A 17,386-nucleotide genomic window follows, 5' to 3' on the forward strand; every position below is an offset into this window, starting at 1 on the left:
AAATGTTTTATTTTTTTTTCCATTTTATTTTGTTTTGATTTTATTTCAGACTCTTGGACTTAATGCAAATGTTAATCCAAAGATTTTTTTTCCTTATCAGAATAATAACTTTATCTTTCCTTTTCTGATAAAACCATCAAGGCCAATATGTTGGGGAAAAATAATGTTGCACAAATTATTTATCAAGCTGTTGTTTTGGCTACATTTGTAAGTAATGCATTTTTAAAAGACCTTCCAGCAATGCTTTAATTTTAAAATGTTTACTTTAAATAGTTTTTATTTTATCCCTGTTTAATTTATTGTATCAATTGTGTGTGTGTGTGCGTATATACATATTAGGGGTGGCACGATACATGTATTCGTACCGAACCGTCAGGTACGGACATCTCTGTTCGGTGCATGAGGCCTTACAACAAATACAGGCAATTCACCCCCAATCCAGAAGGGGGCGCCCGCAGTAATGCAACTCTGTTTGATAACCGTCAGCGCCAGCAGAAGAACAGTGAATGCCATGAGTTGCGCACTTGAAAACAAAGCCCACTAGACAGTGACCATGTGCTGATTCTGAATGCATCTCTCACTGACAAAGGAGTATACTTTAAAGGCTTGCGCACTCAACTGTTTGCGAAATGGAGCTTTGTGCTCGTGTATCCTACCTCTCTCATTCGGCACAAATCCAAATATTCCATAATATTTCCATATTTGTGATGTACCGTATCTGAATGCAAAACTATTATTTATTTTGTAAATTATAGGCTTTGTACTTCAGTCGTGTTCCAACGGTGACAGAGGCGCGCGCGCGCTGATGTTTAGTTCACTGTATTTTATTTTGATAAAGTACCAACTGCGCTGTCAAGTTACATTGACACATCATACATTGTAATGTGCACTACTGTCTGTTTAAAATAAATGAAAAGAAACCGAGCATAGTCGTTTTTTGTTTTGTTTTGTTTTTTCCTGTTGTACCGAAATCGTATCGAACCGTGACCCCCGAACCGAGACATCTGTATACCGTTCCACCCCTAATACGCACATACACACATTTTGTTGTACGTTATATATAATGCATAATAAAATGAAATAAAATCATTTTAATTATAGTTTTATAAAATAATTACTATTACTATACCATATCAGGTTACTGATTTGTTTCATGCTTAATATATTTGATATTATGTACTATATGAGTTATGTGATTTTAATGCATTCGATATTGAGTTTGAAATATAACAATATAGAAGTAAAATGGTAGCATATGACATTTCATGTTGACTTTAAATGCAGTAGCACAAAATACAGAAGTTTGGCAACATTGTGTTTTTGTCAGTTTGTAATCTGGTGTGTGTAACTATGCCTGTGTATAACAGTGCCCTTTTGGCACGACGTTAGTGTGGCTGTTCTACGACTGTTCTAACTGTGGTTCTTCTTTCTCTGTTCCTCTTGGGAAAAGCATGGGGCTGAGTGTGGGGGAGGCCACTCACAGTGCGTCCCACTGGATAAGTTTAGCCTCCCTGTCCTCTGTTGTCTCTGTCTCTCACTGTTTTTATGTCTGAGGACCTCTACTTTGCCTCTTTGTGTTTAAAACAGTCAAGGCCAGCAACCGCGAGCTCAGCCGTTCGATTTATGTGTGTACTGTCTTTTTCCCTTTTGTGTTGCAAGAGCCGCCTCTCCGTCAGCTAAGTACGTCATGCTCCATCTAGGTTTGCCGTGCGACGGTTCATCTCAGCGCTTGGCTTCACTCGTGTGTTTATGTATGTGCGTGTAAGGATGGAAGATGGGGTTTTCATAGACGTCTGGGACTGTACTAGCATGGGCTGACATGTACAGTTGTTCCCACATACAGCCGGTTGACAGTATTCTGCATTGATCATGGACTTCAGCACATGCCATGAGGCTTTTTACCTCATGCAAACATTAGAGGAACGTCTAACTGCACTGCAGGTAAAGAATATTGAGTCATAAGCTCAACCCATGACACTTTTTAAAGGAATGTTCCAGGTTCAATGCAAGTTTTATTTGCAAGCTTTTGTTACATAATGTTGATTACCACAGAAAGTTAGTTTGACTTGTCCTTTTTGTTTTTATAACAAGCAAAAACTGTGGTTGTATTAAGGCACTTACAGTGGGACAATAAAATTAACATTTAAAGTTCAAAGCCATTTTAACGCTGTTAAAAAGCCAGTGTGATGCTAGCCATTTCTATGTAGAATGTATCCAATATTATGATACATGACTTTTTATCTATAGATAAAACATTATTGCAATTATTTGTGTAATTTTAAAAAATATGGTTATACACACACACACACGCAAACACACATATATAGATAGTATTTAGATAGTTCTTTTAGCATATATTTACATTTAATTATATTTATATAATTATATACAAAAAGTAGATTTGTATTTATAATCATATACATTTTATGTATTTTATTATTTAAAAAAAAGCAAAATCCAGATTTTTAAAAATAAATTCAAAATTGCATTTATTTGAAATATAAATAATTTATAACATTATTTATGGTCAGTTTTGATTTAATTTAATGTATACTACTTGAATAGAATTTTTATTTTTAAAACAACAACAAAAACTCGTGTTATTTATGCTTATTTATATATTATTTGTAAGAAATAATAATTAGCATAAGTTCTTTAGCAAAGATACAGTGCTTTCTGAGAAAAGAGTCAAAATTATTTCTTGTGGTAATCAACACTTTGCCGCTCTTGCTGTCAGTAGTGCTGAACTTGTAATGAAACTGGAACATTTCTTTATGATATGCCATAATTATGGCCATGGCATTGGGCTAAAATGGTATACAGTTGGTATACATACATATTTTTTGGAGGAAACCTCCTTGGAGCAAGCTATGGACCCACAAAGGTAAAACCAAGTTTAGATGTTCACACTTTTCGACACATACTTATGACATTCCCTTGGATTATTGGGTAGCTTTCATAATTAATAAACGTAGTTCTGCAAAAGAAGGTTTTAAAGTCTGAAGCAATATCCACTGCCTTGAAAAAGACCAAATGCCTCAGAAGTCCAGTCTGATCAGCATTGATCACGATATGCTGTCCAATCAGAAGCCGTATCTCCACGCCATCCTCTGTGAACCCGGCAGGCTCGACCTCATCACGGTCTTCCACATTCCCACCCTACTCTTGCCCTGACAAAGACATCCTGGCTTGGCTGTCATCGCATTTGCTGTGTGGGTGTCTGTGTCAGGTCTGTGTGTCAGCGAGTGGTTAACTGCCAGGTTCCTCATGCTTCTCCAATGTGCTTCTTACAGGAATGGGTAAAAAGGACGATCCAAAGCTGATGCAGGAATGGTTTAAACTGGTCCAGGAGAAGAATGCCTTGGTGCGCTATGAATCGGAGCTGATGATATTGTGAGTAGAGATCCAATTTAAACTTCAGTACCCATTTCTTAATGCTCTTTAATTTTAACTTAATTTTTTAGTCTATCTACATTAAGAACTTTTTTTCAAACTTGAAAAAAAAATAACTAGAACTAATTTTATTTTAGTTAGTTTTATAAAAAAAAAGAAAAGAATTAAACTCATATTCTTGTTTGTTAATGTTTCTCCATGTCCAAAAATCTATTATAATCAACTCATTTTCCATTACACTGCTCTTCAAAACAACAGCCAAAAGTGGGAGGGAGGAAATATTTGCTAATCCAACTAGATGTTTTTGGTCAGGTTTTTAGGATTAGGGTGTTTTGATTTTTACTTTTGTAATAATTTTATGATTTAAAAAAAAAAAAAATGTAATATTAACAAACTCCAGTTTATTGTCTGGAGTCTGGATGTTTTTATCCATTGTACAAAAAGAACAAATGATTAGTCTTTTTAAACAAGAGTGGATGATCTCTAACAGCCGAATTCGCTGTAGGCAATGACATGGTGCTGAAAGATTATACCAGATGCATTTATTTGATTCTGTTTGTTCTGTTTACATTGTGTGGATACGAGATGCAATTACATAGTGACTGTGCCTCAGAGGCAATCAACTGTGCATCTTTATTTGCAAAGATGAGCACCAAATGACAAAAGGACAGTTTCATCAACAAAACTCAAATTACATCAATACAGTTTCATCAAGAAAAGAAAAACTGTTTGTGGGCTCTCCATAGAGAGATATTAACAGTTTATCAGAGAGATATCACATTTTTCATCAGCTCTAAGTTCAGTCGGTCAGTATTGGATTTGTAAATGTATGTGCTTGTTTCCCCTATTTTTTTACATTAAAATTTTTCCAAATGTAGAATTTTTAATACACTTATAATTTAAAAAGACTTTAAAATTTAATATTTAGCAAATCACAGAATGAATATCTATTTTTTATAATTTAAGGATGTGATGCCAGAAATCACTTATGATTTTAAACTTGAATTTATTTACACAAAATAGAATTTTAGAATTGGCCATTTAGCAACCACAATACAATTATTAGACAGAATTTGAATAATAGTGCAAGTAGTATATAATTATTAGACGGAATTTTAATTTCAGTGCAAGATGTTTAATTACAGAAACAACTGATCATCAAAATAACAGAAGATCCAACAGTGCTTTAGTTCTTCTCAAAGCATGCGGCTTAAAAGTGCATCTGTTCATCCACACTCTCATGTTTGTGTGAACTGTCAAGCATAAACCAAACATTATGGTGCTTTAATGGCAGATGGCTCCTTGATGTCCATGTGTCGCATCAAGGAATCCAATATCTTTGAACATCAAAGATTTTCCAAAATATCTCATACAAACGCAATAGTTTAACAGTCATTTGTTCTCTTCTTCCATTCAATTCTACTTCCCCCTTCCTCTCTGCAGTGCTCGTGAGCTGGAGTTGGAGGACAGACAGAGTCGACTGCAACAGGAACTGCGAGAGCGCATGGCAGTAGATGGTACTTTGTATTCCAGTATAGGCCTGATCATATTGTAACACCAAAAAAAGTGATACGCATTCTCTTGAAATCAATGTTTCACTCTCTGCAGACCATCTGAAGACCGAGGAGGAACTTGCGGAGGAGAAACAGATTCTGAATGAGATGCTGGAAGTAGTCGAGCAAAGAGATTCTCTGGTGGCCCTGCTGGAGGAGCAGAGACTCAGGGAGAAAGAAGAAGATAAAGACCTGGAGGCGGTGATGCTCACTAAGGGATTCAGCCTCAACTGGGCTTAGCATAACAATGGTGAATCTCTTCTGACCGCCAGCGATTCCCAGTTTCACTGCAGGGAGTGTAAAAAATTGCAGAACGAATCGGTCTGTCTCCCCCTTCCATTTTATTGGGCATGTCAACAACGTTTACAAACTCATGAGCACGAAGATGATGTTTACGAGTTCTCCTGGCACGACTCGGGGCGTTTTGTCCCTCGCCAGCCAAGGCAGTGGTTCTGTGCAAGATGTTCTCTCATTCAGAATGGGAGAACGCGTCAATTTACAGATTTTAAAATTTTTTTTTTTTTTTGGTCTTGAAAAGGGACATATCAATCCTGCTGATGTTGAGGAAGTCTGAGACTAACGATCCCACAAAAAGCCAGTCTTGTTTTTCAGAGAACGTCTGGTCAAACAACTGTTACGTTTTGATGGGCGAGTGACATTTGGACTTGATTTCCTATCATGCGTTTTCTACCTTGACTACTGACTGAAAAAGTACAGCTGTTTTCTCTCTCCTGTTTAATATAATACACTATAAGCATCAGACCTTCATGCAACAGATGAAGTCTTCAGGTGTGGTTCACAGATAAGCATGTGATGGACTTCTATAATCGTTACAGACACCCTCAGCAACCAACATGTGTTGTGTTTGTAGCATCGACAATTGTACAATTTTCAAATCTATCAGTAGCCACTTGATATTAGAGATATTGGTGTATGCTGGGAGCACAACTGTCTCGATGTACTTCACTGATGTTGGTTTCCATTTGTCTCGAGTGGCGTTACCACACATATATCCTAAAATCAGTTTACAATCATTTATAATCCATGAATATCTGATACTTGTACTATAGTTTACATAAAGCAATGGAGTGTATATTAGTATATAAACTTTCTCACTGCAGATATACCCAATATGCATTGATATACAATCAAATGCATTAGGCATTTTGTTGGTTGGTCAGTGGTTTCAAGAACAGTTAAGGCACCCACAGCTTTTCTGACTTTTAGTATCAAATCAGATGAGAAATGGTGCCCAATTTCACATTTAATTATCTGCCACCAAGGTTTTGTGTCATACTTTCCACTTCCTCCAGGTTTGGAGCAGCAACATGCCTTTTTTAACTTCTCATACAACAGCTCTTCACATCCACAGAGTTTTCTTATGTTTGCAGAGTGTGTTATTTATAATTGTCTTTGTAAAGTTTTATATCACATGAAAACGTTCCAGCACTGTCGACTGACACCAGTGCTGATTAACAGCGGGAGCTCGTAGTCATGCTCGAAACATCAATATTGCAAATGAACATGCCTTTTTCCTAAGTGTACATTTCATTTTAGTCACCGTTATGCTGTATAGATGGGCACAGATTTTTTTTCTTTTGTTTTCCTTGTAAGTACAGATAACTGTGAATGAAAACATACACGTGGTCAACGATAGTTATTTAGACTGTAAAATGTTTGACAGATTTTATGGTATATTTATTAACATGTGTGAAAAATGTATTATATGTAAAGTAAATGAATCCTAATTTTTAAAAAATATGTTGTTGGCTCTTGAAAATGCTTCATGTTGCTAATTTGCATATAGGGTATTGGATGTATGCAGAGGCAATAAAACAATGCAGTTGTTACAAATGAAGACTACTGTGCTTCAAAGGTTTTTTTTCTACAGACATTCGCACTACTTAATGTGCAAGATTTATTCACATTTACTCAAGCCTTTTTTTAAAAAAAACTTAAATGTTGGTTAGCTTTCAATAGCTAACCCCTTAAGATTGTAATTTTTGCATATTAATTATGATTTAGTCGTCTTCCTTGCATCATTTGCATAGTTGATTTGATTAATTTATTTTACATATATTTATCCATTTAGCATTTCAATGTTGGTCTGTATAGTTTTACCTAGAACTTCACCACTTTTCATTTGCAGCTTTGTTTTACTGGTGTTTGCTTCAGGAAATGGAAATCTTTTAAAATCCGTTAAGCAAACCTTTTCAGACTTTAAAACACAATAAAATACATATACAAGGGAAACTGTACCAAGTCTTTACCTTTGGAAGAAGGGAACGTGCAAAAATTACTTTGCTTTATGCAGCACAACAGCTCACTTCCGATTTTCACGCAGTGTAAACATTAATCCTGAGCCACTGCATTCACCGTCAGGAGAAGACAATGGCGGTGGGAAGTCCGATTCATTCCCACGAATCGGTTCCTTAGAACAGTTTATTTCAACAGTTCAAAGTACTGGTCTGGTTCAGAAGACGAATCGCTGCATTCTTGTTTTCACGTTTCCTGAAATCTTGGCATATTATGCTCCAAAACGGTCTAGTACCACATTTTCGATTAAGTTGTATTATTAAAGTGTGTATTGTGTGTCCCAGTTCGTTTTATTACAGCTATATATCGGTTCATAGTGCTATTTAGAACCTATAAAACAATTTTCATTTGTACATTGGCTGAAAATATTGTTAACAATGTGAGTCGGACGTGTTCGAAAGAGACAGCTCTTGATTCAATTATTAAGCTGTTACTCTAGAACGGCTAATTCAGTCCGATTCGTGAGCGAATCATTCAGAGCGGTGTTGTGAACCGGTTCAAATGATTCATCGGAAAGATCCGACTTCAAAGGCTGAAGCTCACGAGTCTGTCTGTCATCGCTGAAGGAAACCTCTGGCTGTGAGAATGAACGTCTCGAGTTTCAGAGACTGCAAGGTAAGTTAGGGATTTGTTTACAGTCTGTGTAATTCGTAGTACATGCGTTTAACGGCAGCAACTTTTATGGATTTTTCGAGATGAAAAATAACTGTAAATCTGAACTCGTTCCAAATGTCTATTGTAAAAGTTAGCTGAACCCTGGTGCCCCTGTCATTGACTTTTACTTAGTTATTAAACAACTAAACAGTGGAAGACAGAAATTTTGTAAACAATACAACCTACATAATACACGTTGTAAACAATACAACAAGAATAAGACAATAGGTTTCAGTTTTCTGATTTGTCCGCAGTTTCTGTATCGCAGTTTACTTCTTGTTTAGAAGAAATTAAGTTAGTGTTTTGCATGTTGTTCTGCACAGTATATGTCATTAGATACTGTATTAAATATTGCACTGGGGGCACAAAACTAATTCAAGCAATCTTACTAAGCCAACAAATTTCAATTACACTTCATACGGTGTATCATTTCTGTTGTGCATGTGTTGTCAGGAATGGAAATCAGAAGGTCTGCCACTGTCCACCAGCAGTAATGAGGCCTGTAAACTATACGATGCTATACTGTCTCAGGTACATATACATATGCTGATACTGATAACTGTGTGTAGTTGTATAACTAACCTGAATATTACTGTCTCTGGTGATCAGTATGTGACCTGGCGTAATAATGAGACACTGGGAGGAATAGAAGGCTGTATTACAGCCATCAAAGCTGCAGACCCGGACTTTGGTATGTGATTGCAACACTGAATGTTGTAGTTTGTTAAAATCCATTGTAAAAAAAAAAAAGATTGTAAATATTAAATGGCTTCTGGATTTCAATTGTGGTATTCTGCTATGACAGTTATTTTTTATATCACTCCAGTCCACAGTGATTTCTCACATAATATTTAGTAATTGGATCTCAATAATGTCATTTTTTTGTATTTATTTGGTAAGTAGCCGTGTAATAAGTGTGATAATGTGCATTCAGCTGGTCATTATTGCAAGATAAACTCCTTCAGGCTTGCCTAAGTCCTCATTAGTGTCTGCTCTGTGCTGCAGTGATGGGTCATGTGATCTCTACTGGGCTGGAGTTGGTGGGAACAGGAAGTTCAGTCCTGCGGGACGAGAGATTGGCCAGCGCGGTGAGGAGGACCGTGGAGTTGGCCAACACTCAGGAGCTCACGTCTAGAGAGAGGAACCATGTGAAAGCTGTGGAGCTCTTCTCTAAAGGGTGAGTGTATATGAGGACATTCAACAGGTGACATTATGAACGTTTCACATCTGCATAAAAATATTTTTTGTTGTAAATGGAGGTCTTTTTCAGTTTTTTAAGCAAAGTTGCCTTCGGCCCACAAGCAGTTATGAATTGGTTCTTTTAAGATTCATGTTCACTTGTATCCTTGGGCAGAAAAGAGTGTGACTGTCATATGAAAGTTTAAGCCTGATTAAAATTCTTGAATAAAGAAACCTTCATACAGAACCTTCATACATCCAATCATTTCTGTTCTCAGCACTAATTAATTTGCTTTAGTAAAACCAAGAGTATTTTGTCAAAAGCATTTTTAAAAGAGGGGTCGGAGGTGACTATTTATTTTTTTACATTTTGGGTGGTAAAAAATGTCAGATTTGAAAAGGACTGTCGTCAGAATAATGTTGACTTTAATACAGTGTTAACATAATCATATTAAATAATTGAAATTAAGCTGAAATAAAATATAAATATAAAATTAAAAAGTACTAAAATTACATTAAAAAAGGTAAATAGTTCAAATTAAATTAAATCAAATAAATTCAAATGAAAATATAAAAATAAAAGCTAATTAAACATTAAAAAATACTATAATAGTAGATAAATGCTACTAAATCAACATATATAAATATGTAAATGTCAAATGAATTGTTATGGATGAAATAGATTGAATGGTGTGTTTCAGAGCCCTGCACAAGGCCTGTGAGGTTTGGGAGGGTATTTTGGTGGATCACCCCACAGACATGCTGGCGCTGAAGTTTGCCCATGATGGATTCTTCTACCTGGGTAAACAGATTGAGATGAGGGACTCGGTGGCCAGGGTTCTGCCCCACTGGAAACCGCATATGCCATTCTACAGGCAGGTTCCCAGCCAGACAACGCTGTCTTGAAATGTATTTTACCATGTGATGAGTTGTGAATTACTTGTAAAATATATATTGTATTATAGTATATACAGTATGTTGTTTTCATTGGATTTTTTCTGTTTTTTTTCCAGTTATCTTAAAGGGATGTATTCCTTTGGGCTTCTTGAGACTCGTTTGTATGATGAAGCTGAAAAAATGGCAAAAGAGGTAGTTTTGTTTAGCTTGCATATTAAATTTATGTCGTTCATTAGTATTGCTCACTACTTTATCTTATGGCAATATAATGTAAAAAATGACTAATTAAGCTATTAAACATGCATTATTAATTATGATTACATGAATATTTTATCTGATAAACCTCTTTTTCATGCAGTAGACACTGTTCTGGTCTTGCAAAACTGTTGAAAAAACAAAATAATATCAGATTTCATCCTATAAAGTCTAGTGCTCTGGACAATTAATATTTTATAATTCCCCACACAGAAAATTTGAAATATATATTAGAATAAAATTGTATTTAAAAGTAATTAATAAAAGTATTTTCTGCTTTATAAAATATCATCATAATTCCTTATTAGCTGAATGCACCATTATTGTAATTCATTGTTGCTGCAGGCCCTGGCTCTGACCCCTGAGGACGGATGGAGTGTCCACGCTGTGGCTCATGTCCATGAGATGAAGGCAGAGATGGACAAGGGACTGAAGTTCATGGCCTCTACAGAGAAAGACTGGACGGTCAGAAATATTAACATGTAGAAGCACACCGTGATTGTAAAAAAGATTATAAAAATTTTGGTCATATGATGTCTTATATCTCCCCTAAAGGTGTGTGACATGCTGGCATGTCATAATTATTGGCACTGGGCTCTATATCACATTGAAAAGGTAAAATTCTAATAACATGGGAGGCAACACAATTATTATTACTTTTTACTTTATTACTTTAAAACATATTTTTCAAAACATTTATCCATTTTGAAAATGTAGATTTTTTTTTTTCTTGGCCAGAAAATATTTTAGTTTATGTTTTGTCTTTTTTTTTATTTATTTGTGTATATTAATATTTTTGTATATATTAAATATGTATGTATTTATTTATTTATTTATGCCATTTTCTTTTTTTTTCACACACACATTAATTATGTTTTATTTTATTTATTTATTCATTCATTCATTCATATAGTGATTTTCGTTCCCCCCACAGGGTAGTTATGAAGCAGCTTTGAATATTTTTGATGAGCAGGTGAGTGCACTGCTGAGCTCTTGCCTATAACATTATATTTACTAACAAAGAAGTGGCATGATACTATGGTGGTTTCCAATATAATGTTTTTTCTATGTATCATGGTAGTAGCATGGTATTCTTTGAAGTGTCAATACCAAGGCACAGCATTCAGTGTATATCAAAGATATTGGCATCTAATACAGCCCCTAGTACCACCACAGTACTTTTTTTCAAGTGTAGGATAAATGTTGCAGGCATGTAGTGAATGTAATTAGTCACACCAGGGGAGAAGTGTGAATCCTGCCATGTGTTACATATGGAATGTGACGGATGCAGGCTGGTGAAAGTTGAACTGATGTAGACAGGAGCATATGGGTGTCAGGGTAAAATCTTTAGACTACACTCTCTTGAATATATACTGCAGGGATACACTGTGAACAGACCGTCAGTAAATGGACATTAGAATACTGAAAGCTGTGAAACTAAAGTCTTAAAGCAATTATATAACTGATAATTCTTTATTTTGTAAAATATTTATCTTGAATGGGAGGGTTGATGTGATGTGAGATGAATATCTTTCCATTTAGCTCAGCAGGTGCATTTAGTTAGTCAAGTAAAGCCACAGCACTCTTAAGAAGAGCACTTTATATTTAGGAAGTTGTTAAAAATGTAGATAACATGCTGTACACTCTAAAACAATGCTGGGTTAAATACAACCCAGTGCTGGGTAAAATATGGACGCAACCAGCGATTGGGTTGTTTAGACCCAGCATGTGTTCTGTCCGATATTTACCCAGCACTGGGTTATATTTAACCAAGCATTTTTTTAAAGTGTAATAACTTTCATAAGCCATTAACAGACATTACATAACTTAAAAGCTCAGTTTTATAAATCCCAGTAGTTAAAAGTAGTGTATTGTAATTTTACATGGCCAGACGTTTGTGACCACCAGAACACATCTGTGCTTGTTGAAAATTTAATATTAATATGGAGTTAGGCCTCCCTTTGCTGCTGTATTTTCTTCCACACTTCTGTGAAGGCTTTCCATTGAATGTTGGGTCTCAGATGTGGAGATTTACTTCTATTCAGACACATGCATCAAGGATTTTAGGTAGTGATGTTGGACAGGGGATCCTGACTGACATTCTGTGTTTAAAATCATCCCAGTGGAGTTCAGGTCTGGGCTTTGTGCAAGCCAGTCAAGTTCTTTCATGAAATCATTCCAGTTTTTGCCAAGTGTGCTAGAAGAGAATACATACGCTCCATTATATTTAAAATGATGGCCTCTACATACTGGGTATGCTTGTTTTTATGCACCTGTTCGCAATGGATATAGCTGAAATTGCCAAACCTATTGATTATAAAGAGGCATCCATATATATGGAATTAGTTATTCAGTATATGAATTAGTTTCATGACCTTTCAAACTCATTATATAATGTGACATTTAAAACCTTTCTCCAGGTTTCTCGGCGCTGTGTGAAGTCTGGAGCCATGCTGGACATCGTAGACTCTTGTTCATTGCTCTACAGACTAGAGCTGGAGGGTAAGATATCATCCAGTCTCAAAATAGAGATTGAAAACAGTACAACTTACTTTCTCTCAGCAGGAACAGAGAAATGTGTTGGTTAAGTCTTTTTCTGGTAGGAGTCCATCTTCAGCCAGCGCATGCTGAACACATTTGTATTTGACTGTTTAATCGAGGCAGGTTGTGTCTGAAGTCTGCGCTGGAATATAATGTTTGAATCTGCTGTGTTGAAAAGCCCTGATGTGATGTGAAAAGCACTTGAATGTTGTTAGGCATGCTTCTGAACCTTGAAGACGAGTGTATTCTGGGTAAAGAACTAGACTCGTGAAAAGAGCTGATGGCTGGGGTTTGAAATGTGGACATTGCTTGTACTGTAAATAACAGGACCAGGCTATTGCTAAACAGAAACAGAAACAGACACCTGAATTTGTTATAAAATAATAAAATAAAAACGAATCTGTATATAATTTATATTTAAAAATGTCTTGATGTATGCTTTAAACACAGAAAAAAGTTTAAAAACAAGTTTGCCTTCTAAGAAAAAATTGCAATATATTTTCTGAAAAATGAAAAACTTGCATCTCAAGTTTAGACATAGCAAAAGTACTGATTAGAAAAATCATTTTTGCAGTCACACTCCTTGAAAAAACATGTTTCCCTTCATGTTTCCTTGTGGAACATGTAGTCGCCTAGAGAGACATTTTCAGTGCAATCTGTTTTAAGTTCAGGAGGTCATCTAGAATATGTTTTATCCTTTGGGATGTGAGGATTTGTGACATTCCACAGAGAAGATAAAGGGGAGTTCAAACTTTCTGCTCTTGATCTTAGGGTGATCTGGTTTGAAAAATGGCTAACGTTACATAAAACTGCTCCTGCACTTTTTTATTTAGCCTATTTATGGGCACAGCTGAAGTACAGAATGTCATGATCTGTTTTCAAGGATGTGTTTAAGGTCTTTGCTGAAGAGTATATTCAGTTTTTATAAAGTTTTTCACAAAACACATTTTAAAGCAGTTTTACAGAAGCACTAACCAGTATGTACTGTAGTCATGTGTTTATTTAGGAAAAAAAAAAAAATTATCTATTGTGTTATTAATAAAGTAGCCTATGAAGTCCATTCTAAAGCATCTGATATTACAAACCCTGCAGATTTTAAGTTTGTGTGTTCTGTCAATAAAGAGCTCAAATGTTTTTATACTATGCTAATTTGCAGGACAGAGTTCACTTGACGTGAACGTGAACTTTCTGCTCTCTCGTATTCACATGCGTATGAATGAAAATGGATGGAGTGTGAAGTCTATCGTGACTGCACCTTGAGACAGCTGGAGGGAAGCTGGTTGCAGCCAGTGAAGGTTTAGCTGCCTGTAGGCATGGTTCAGAAACACTGATGAGCTGGGATGTGTTGCATTACGGTTGAACAAGAGGCAGGTTTTCATGCTGAAATGCACCCGAAGTGGTGCAGCTGTTTGTTTGTTTGTTTGTGAATAAAATGTTCTTCATTGCAGGTGTGAGCGTGAAGGACCGCTACCGAGAGCTGCTGCAGGTGACCCAGCCACATACAGAAGACCACACGTTACTTTTTAATGACCTGCACTTCCTCATGGTTTCCCTGGGTAGCAAGGAGACCGCCACCACTCAGCGCCTGCTGGAGAGTCTCCAGGAACTAGCTAAGTGAGCCGCAAACATTACATAACCCACTAAAGAGATTACATTACAGCCAGGTTCTGCTCACGGGTGGGAGTTTGTGGAGGCCGAGTTGCGGATGAATGTTGCGTGTCTTCAGGCTCTGTGTGAGATTTCTTAGAAATGTCCCTGCTCTGGGGAAGACAAGTGTTTTCAAGGCTGATGCGCTGCATGCATATTCATTCCAATTTGTCAAAGCAGCCAAAACAAACGTCCAGGAAAGGTTGTACAGAATGAATACAGAGTGTATCAAAAGTATTACCGAGCACAAAAATACATTTCTTGTCAGCATGCTGTGTTTTATAAGATAACATGATGGAGAAGAATCCTCTGGGAGCTGTATTTTCAGCACAGCATCTGTTCAAAGAAGGCAGTTTTCACAAAGTGCACAATGTTTTTGTTACCCACTCTTTATCTTTAGGCTTTTGGTAACAGTTTTACAAAAAAAGAAAGAAAGACCAGACCACTTCAAATCTAAAAACAAAAATATAACAGGCAGTTATGTATTTTCATGTAAATATGTGTAAAATATTATCTGGAAAATATTTTCCATTCCACTGCACTACTTTTCTATTAAAGAAAAATAATGGAAATGAAAAAGCAGCACAAAAATGCATTCTGTGTGAATGGCCCCTTAACCTGCATATAATTACTAAATTGTATAAAATTGAAATTTTAAATAATAATTATTATTATTACTTTTGTTTAGGTTTGTCTTCAACCTTTTTGTGGACAGTTTGAAAACCTTTGGTCTAAATAAGGAATAAAGCTTAAGCTGAATAGAATAAAAAGTCAGTTCACATCCATGCTGTGGTTAACATATAGTGACCAGGGGCTGGCAAACTCCAAAAAAAGTCATATTTGTTGTACAAGGAATGACATGAGGATGAATACATGATGACAGAAATGTCCATTTTAACACTGTTCCTCCTTCAGAGACCCAGCTGAGAACCATCAGCTCCAGATAGCCAAGCGTGTGGGGCTGCCCATGTGTCAGGCTCTGCTGGAGTATGACCAGGGAAACTACAGCCAGGCCGTGGAGCTGCTCAAACCCATCAAAGACCGCTTTGTAGAGATAGGGGGCAGTGACGCACAGGTCTTTCACCGCTTTACTACAGTACGTATAAGATAAGCAGTGTTTCCATTCTAAACAACCTCTTTATTTATTCTTCTGCAGAGAGATGTTTTCAGTCAGCTCCTTGTTCATTCTGCCATGAAGTCTGGAGACAAAGAACACCAACGATTTGCCAGGTAAATGTTGTGTTATATCCTTCTAAGTGAAAAATGGTTTCTTTTGTGCTTTTATGCTGCACTTTAAAGGAGCTGTTAGGCTTACAGTTTAAGCTTGAGACACATTACCATAATTTGTCCTTTTAACTTGCGTTGAAAGTATGTGAAATTTACATACCTCCGGCAGAATCTAGAAGATACTTAGCATTTTGAAAAGATAAGATCAAATCTTTAAGATAATAATAATAATAAATAAATGATGTTATTTCACATAACAGGTGTGTTAAATCTATTAATATTTTTACAGTTAATATTTTTTGTCTGGTGAAATATATTAATGTGTTTATATCAAACAGCTTCATTAAGACAAGAAGTAAATAAAATTTTATTTATATTTTATTTATTATGTTTTAGATTTCACTGTGAAATAAAAAATAAACTTATTTATTTATTTACCGTCTGTCTATCTATATCATTTTTATTGTTTTGAGTAAACTTCATGCATTTTTTGTTTGTTGTGGGTGGGAAAAATCAAAAATTGCATTTGATAGAGTTTGAATTTTATGTTATGGGAACGTTCCATTAAACCTGGGTTTCTCAACTTGGGAATTTTAAGGGAACTGATTAATGTTTTGTCTTCTAGTCGCTATCAAATAATCTGTGTTATAAACACAGATGTCTTTCCAAGCTGATAAATAACAAAAAATAACTTTTGTTAACGGAAGAGTGTAATAGATCAAAAGCCATGGCCAAATACCTTTTAAAAAAGAAAAATGGGTGAAAATTCTCTGCGTTCTTTGAACTGGTTGTGAACAAAGGCACACAACAGAAGTGCACAGTCATTTTCATGTAGAAATTAATAAAACTGCCATACAAGGCCACAGGTTTCCCATTAAAGATGAATCGTCATGTCAGTTGATGTGCTAATTATAACCAAACTGTCTGCGGATGCCAGGTATTTCTGTGTAATTCAGATTCAAACAGAAATTTACATGTTGCTTTGCATTAGTATGCAGTGCTCATAAATCCAAACTCTTCCAAATCGCAAACTCCCACCTGTTTTACACAGGTTGTGCATAAAATGAAGTGCACGTGAATATTTTTAAAATACCTCGTTCAGACAGAAATGTTCTCCTGCAGGGATTTTCTTGGACACTTTCTGAGGAAGCAGGTGTTGTGTGTTTTTGTCCCTAGATGCATGCTGATCGAGAGAGACGCAGTGCGGCCAAACTCCTTGCTCACGGACCGGCTGATCCAGAGAGCCCACTCCTTACATGTTTAAATTCAGACCCCATTCCCTACACGCTTAACAGCCTGTTCTCTGTTGGTTTAATTACGGCCTGCTTTCCTAACACATTTAACTATAGACATCAGATCAGAGAGCCCTAGAGTTTGCACTGAACAAAGTCTTGTTTAATGGGTTCACTCCTCCAGCAGTGTTAAACTGTTAGTCTGGTCTCTTCCTCCTACATTGCAAGACATAAACGAAATGGAAAGTCTTTGAAAAGATTTTCCTTTTGCATTACGTGTTAATCAAGTCCGAACAGTAGGCATGCAACAAATGACTGTGATTATTCAATGCTGTGTGCATTAAAAATAAACTTGCAAATATGCCTCCAGACCTATGAATTTGTAATGAAGAAATAAACAATCTCACAAGCTTTACAGACAAACTTTTTTATCAAATAACAGAAAAAATGTAAACCAAAAAAGCAAATAAATAACTGGCTCCGAGGCATAGT

At 36.0% G+C, this 17,386-nt stretch overlaps 2 protein-coding genes across 2 annotated transcripts in view; both read left to right on the plus strand.

Annotated features, from left to right (window-relative positions):
- Nucleotides 1-6,804, plus strand: part of mical3a (microtubule associated monooxygenase, calponin and LIM domain containing 3a) — a 74,135-nt gene extending 67,331 nt beyond the window's left edge. The window contains 3 exon segments of the mRNA XM_058751359.1: nt 3,294-3,393; nt 4,837-4,910; nt 5,002-6,804. Coding sequence (XP_058607342.1) covers nt 3,294-3,393; nt 4,837-4,910; nt 5,002-5,186 — 359 coding nt within the window. The 3' untranslated portion in view covers nt 5,187-6,804.
- Nucleotides 6,805-7,746: 942 nt separating this feature from the next.
- On the plus strand, nt 7,747-17,309 carry ttc38 (tetratricopeptide repeat domain 38). Its single transcript, XM_058752320.1, has 14 exons — nt 7,747-7,877; nt 8,370-8,447; nt 8,526-8,607; nt 8,922-9,093; nt 9,797-9,970; nt 10,109-10,184; nt 10,593-10,712; nt 10,803-10,862; nt 11,182-11,220; nt 12,668-12,749; nt 14,237-14,402; nt 15,351-15,510; nt 15,592-15,665; nt 16,839-17,309. Exons 1-14 carry the CDS (start codon nt 7,848-7,850, stop codon nt 16,924-16,926), a joined length of 1,401 nt encoding a protein of 466 aa, XP_058608303.1. The 5' UTR covers nt 7,747-7,847; the 3' UTR covers nt 16,927-17,309.
- The last annotated feature ends 77 nt before the right edge of the window (nt 17,310-17,386 follow it).

Source organism: Onychostoma macrolepis, chromosome 18, assembly GCF_012432095.1.
Source record: "Onychostoma macrolepis isolate SWU-2019 chromosome 18, ASM1243209v1, whole genome shotgun sequence".
NCBI lineage: Eukaryota > Metazoa > Chordata > Actinopteri > Cypriniformes > Cyprinidae > Onychostoma > Onychostoma macrolepis.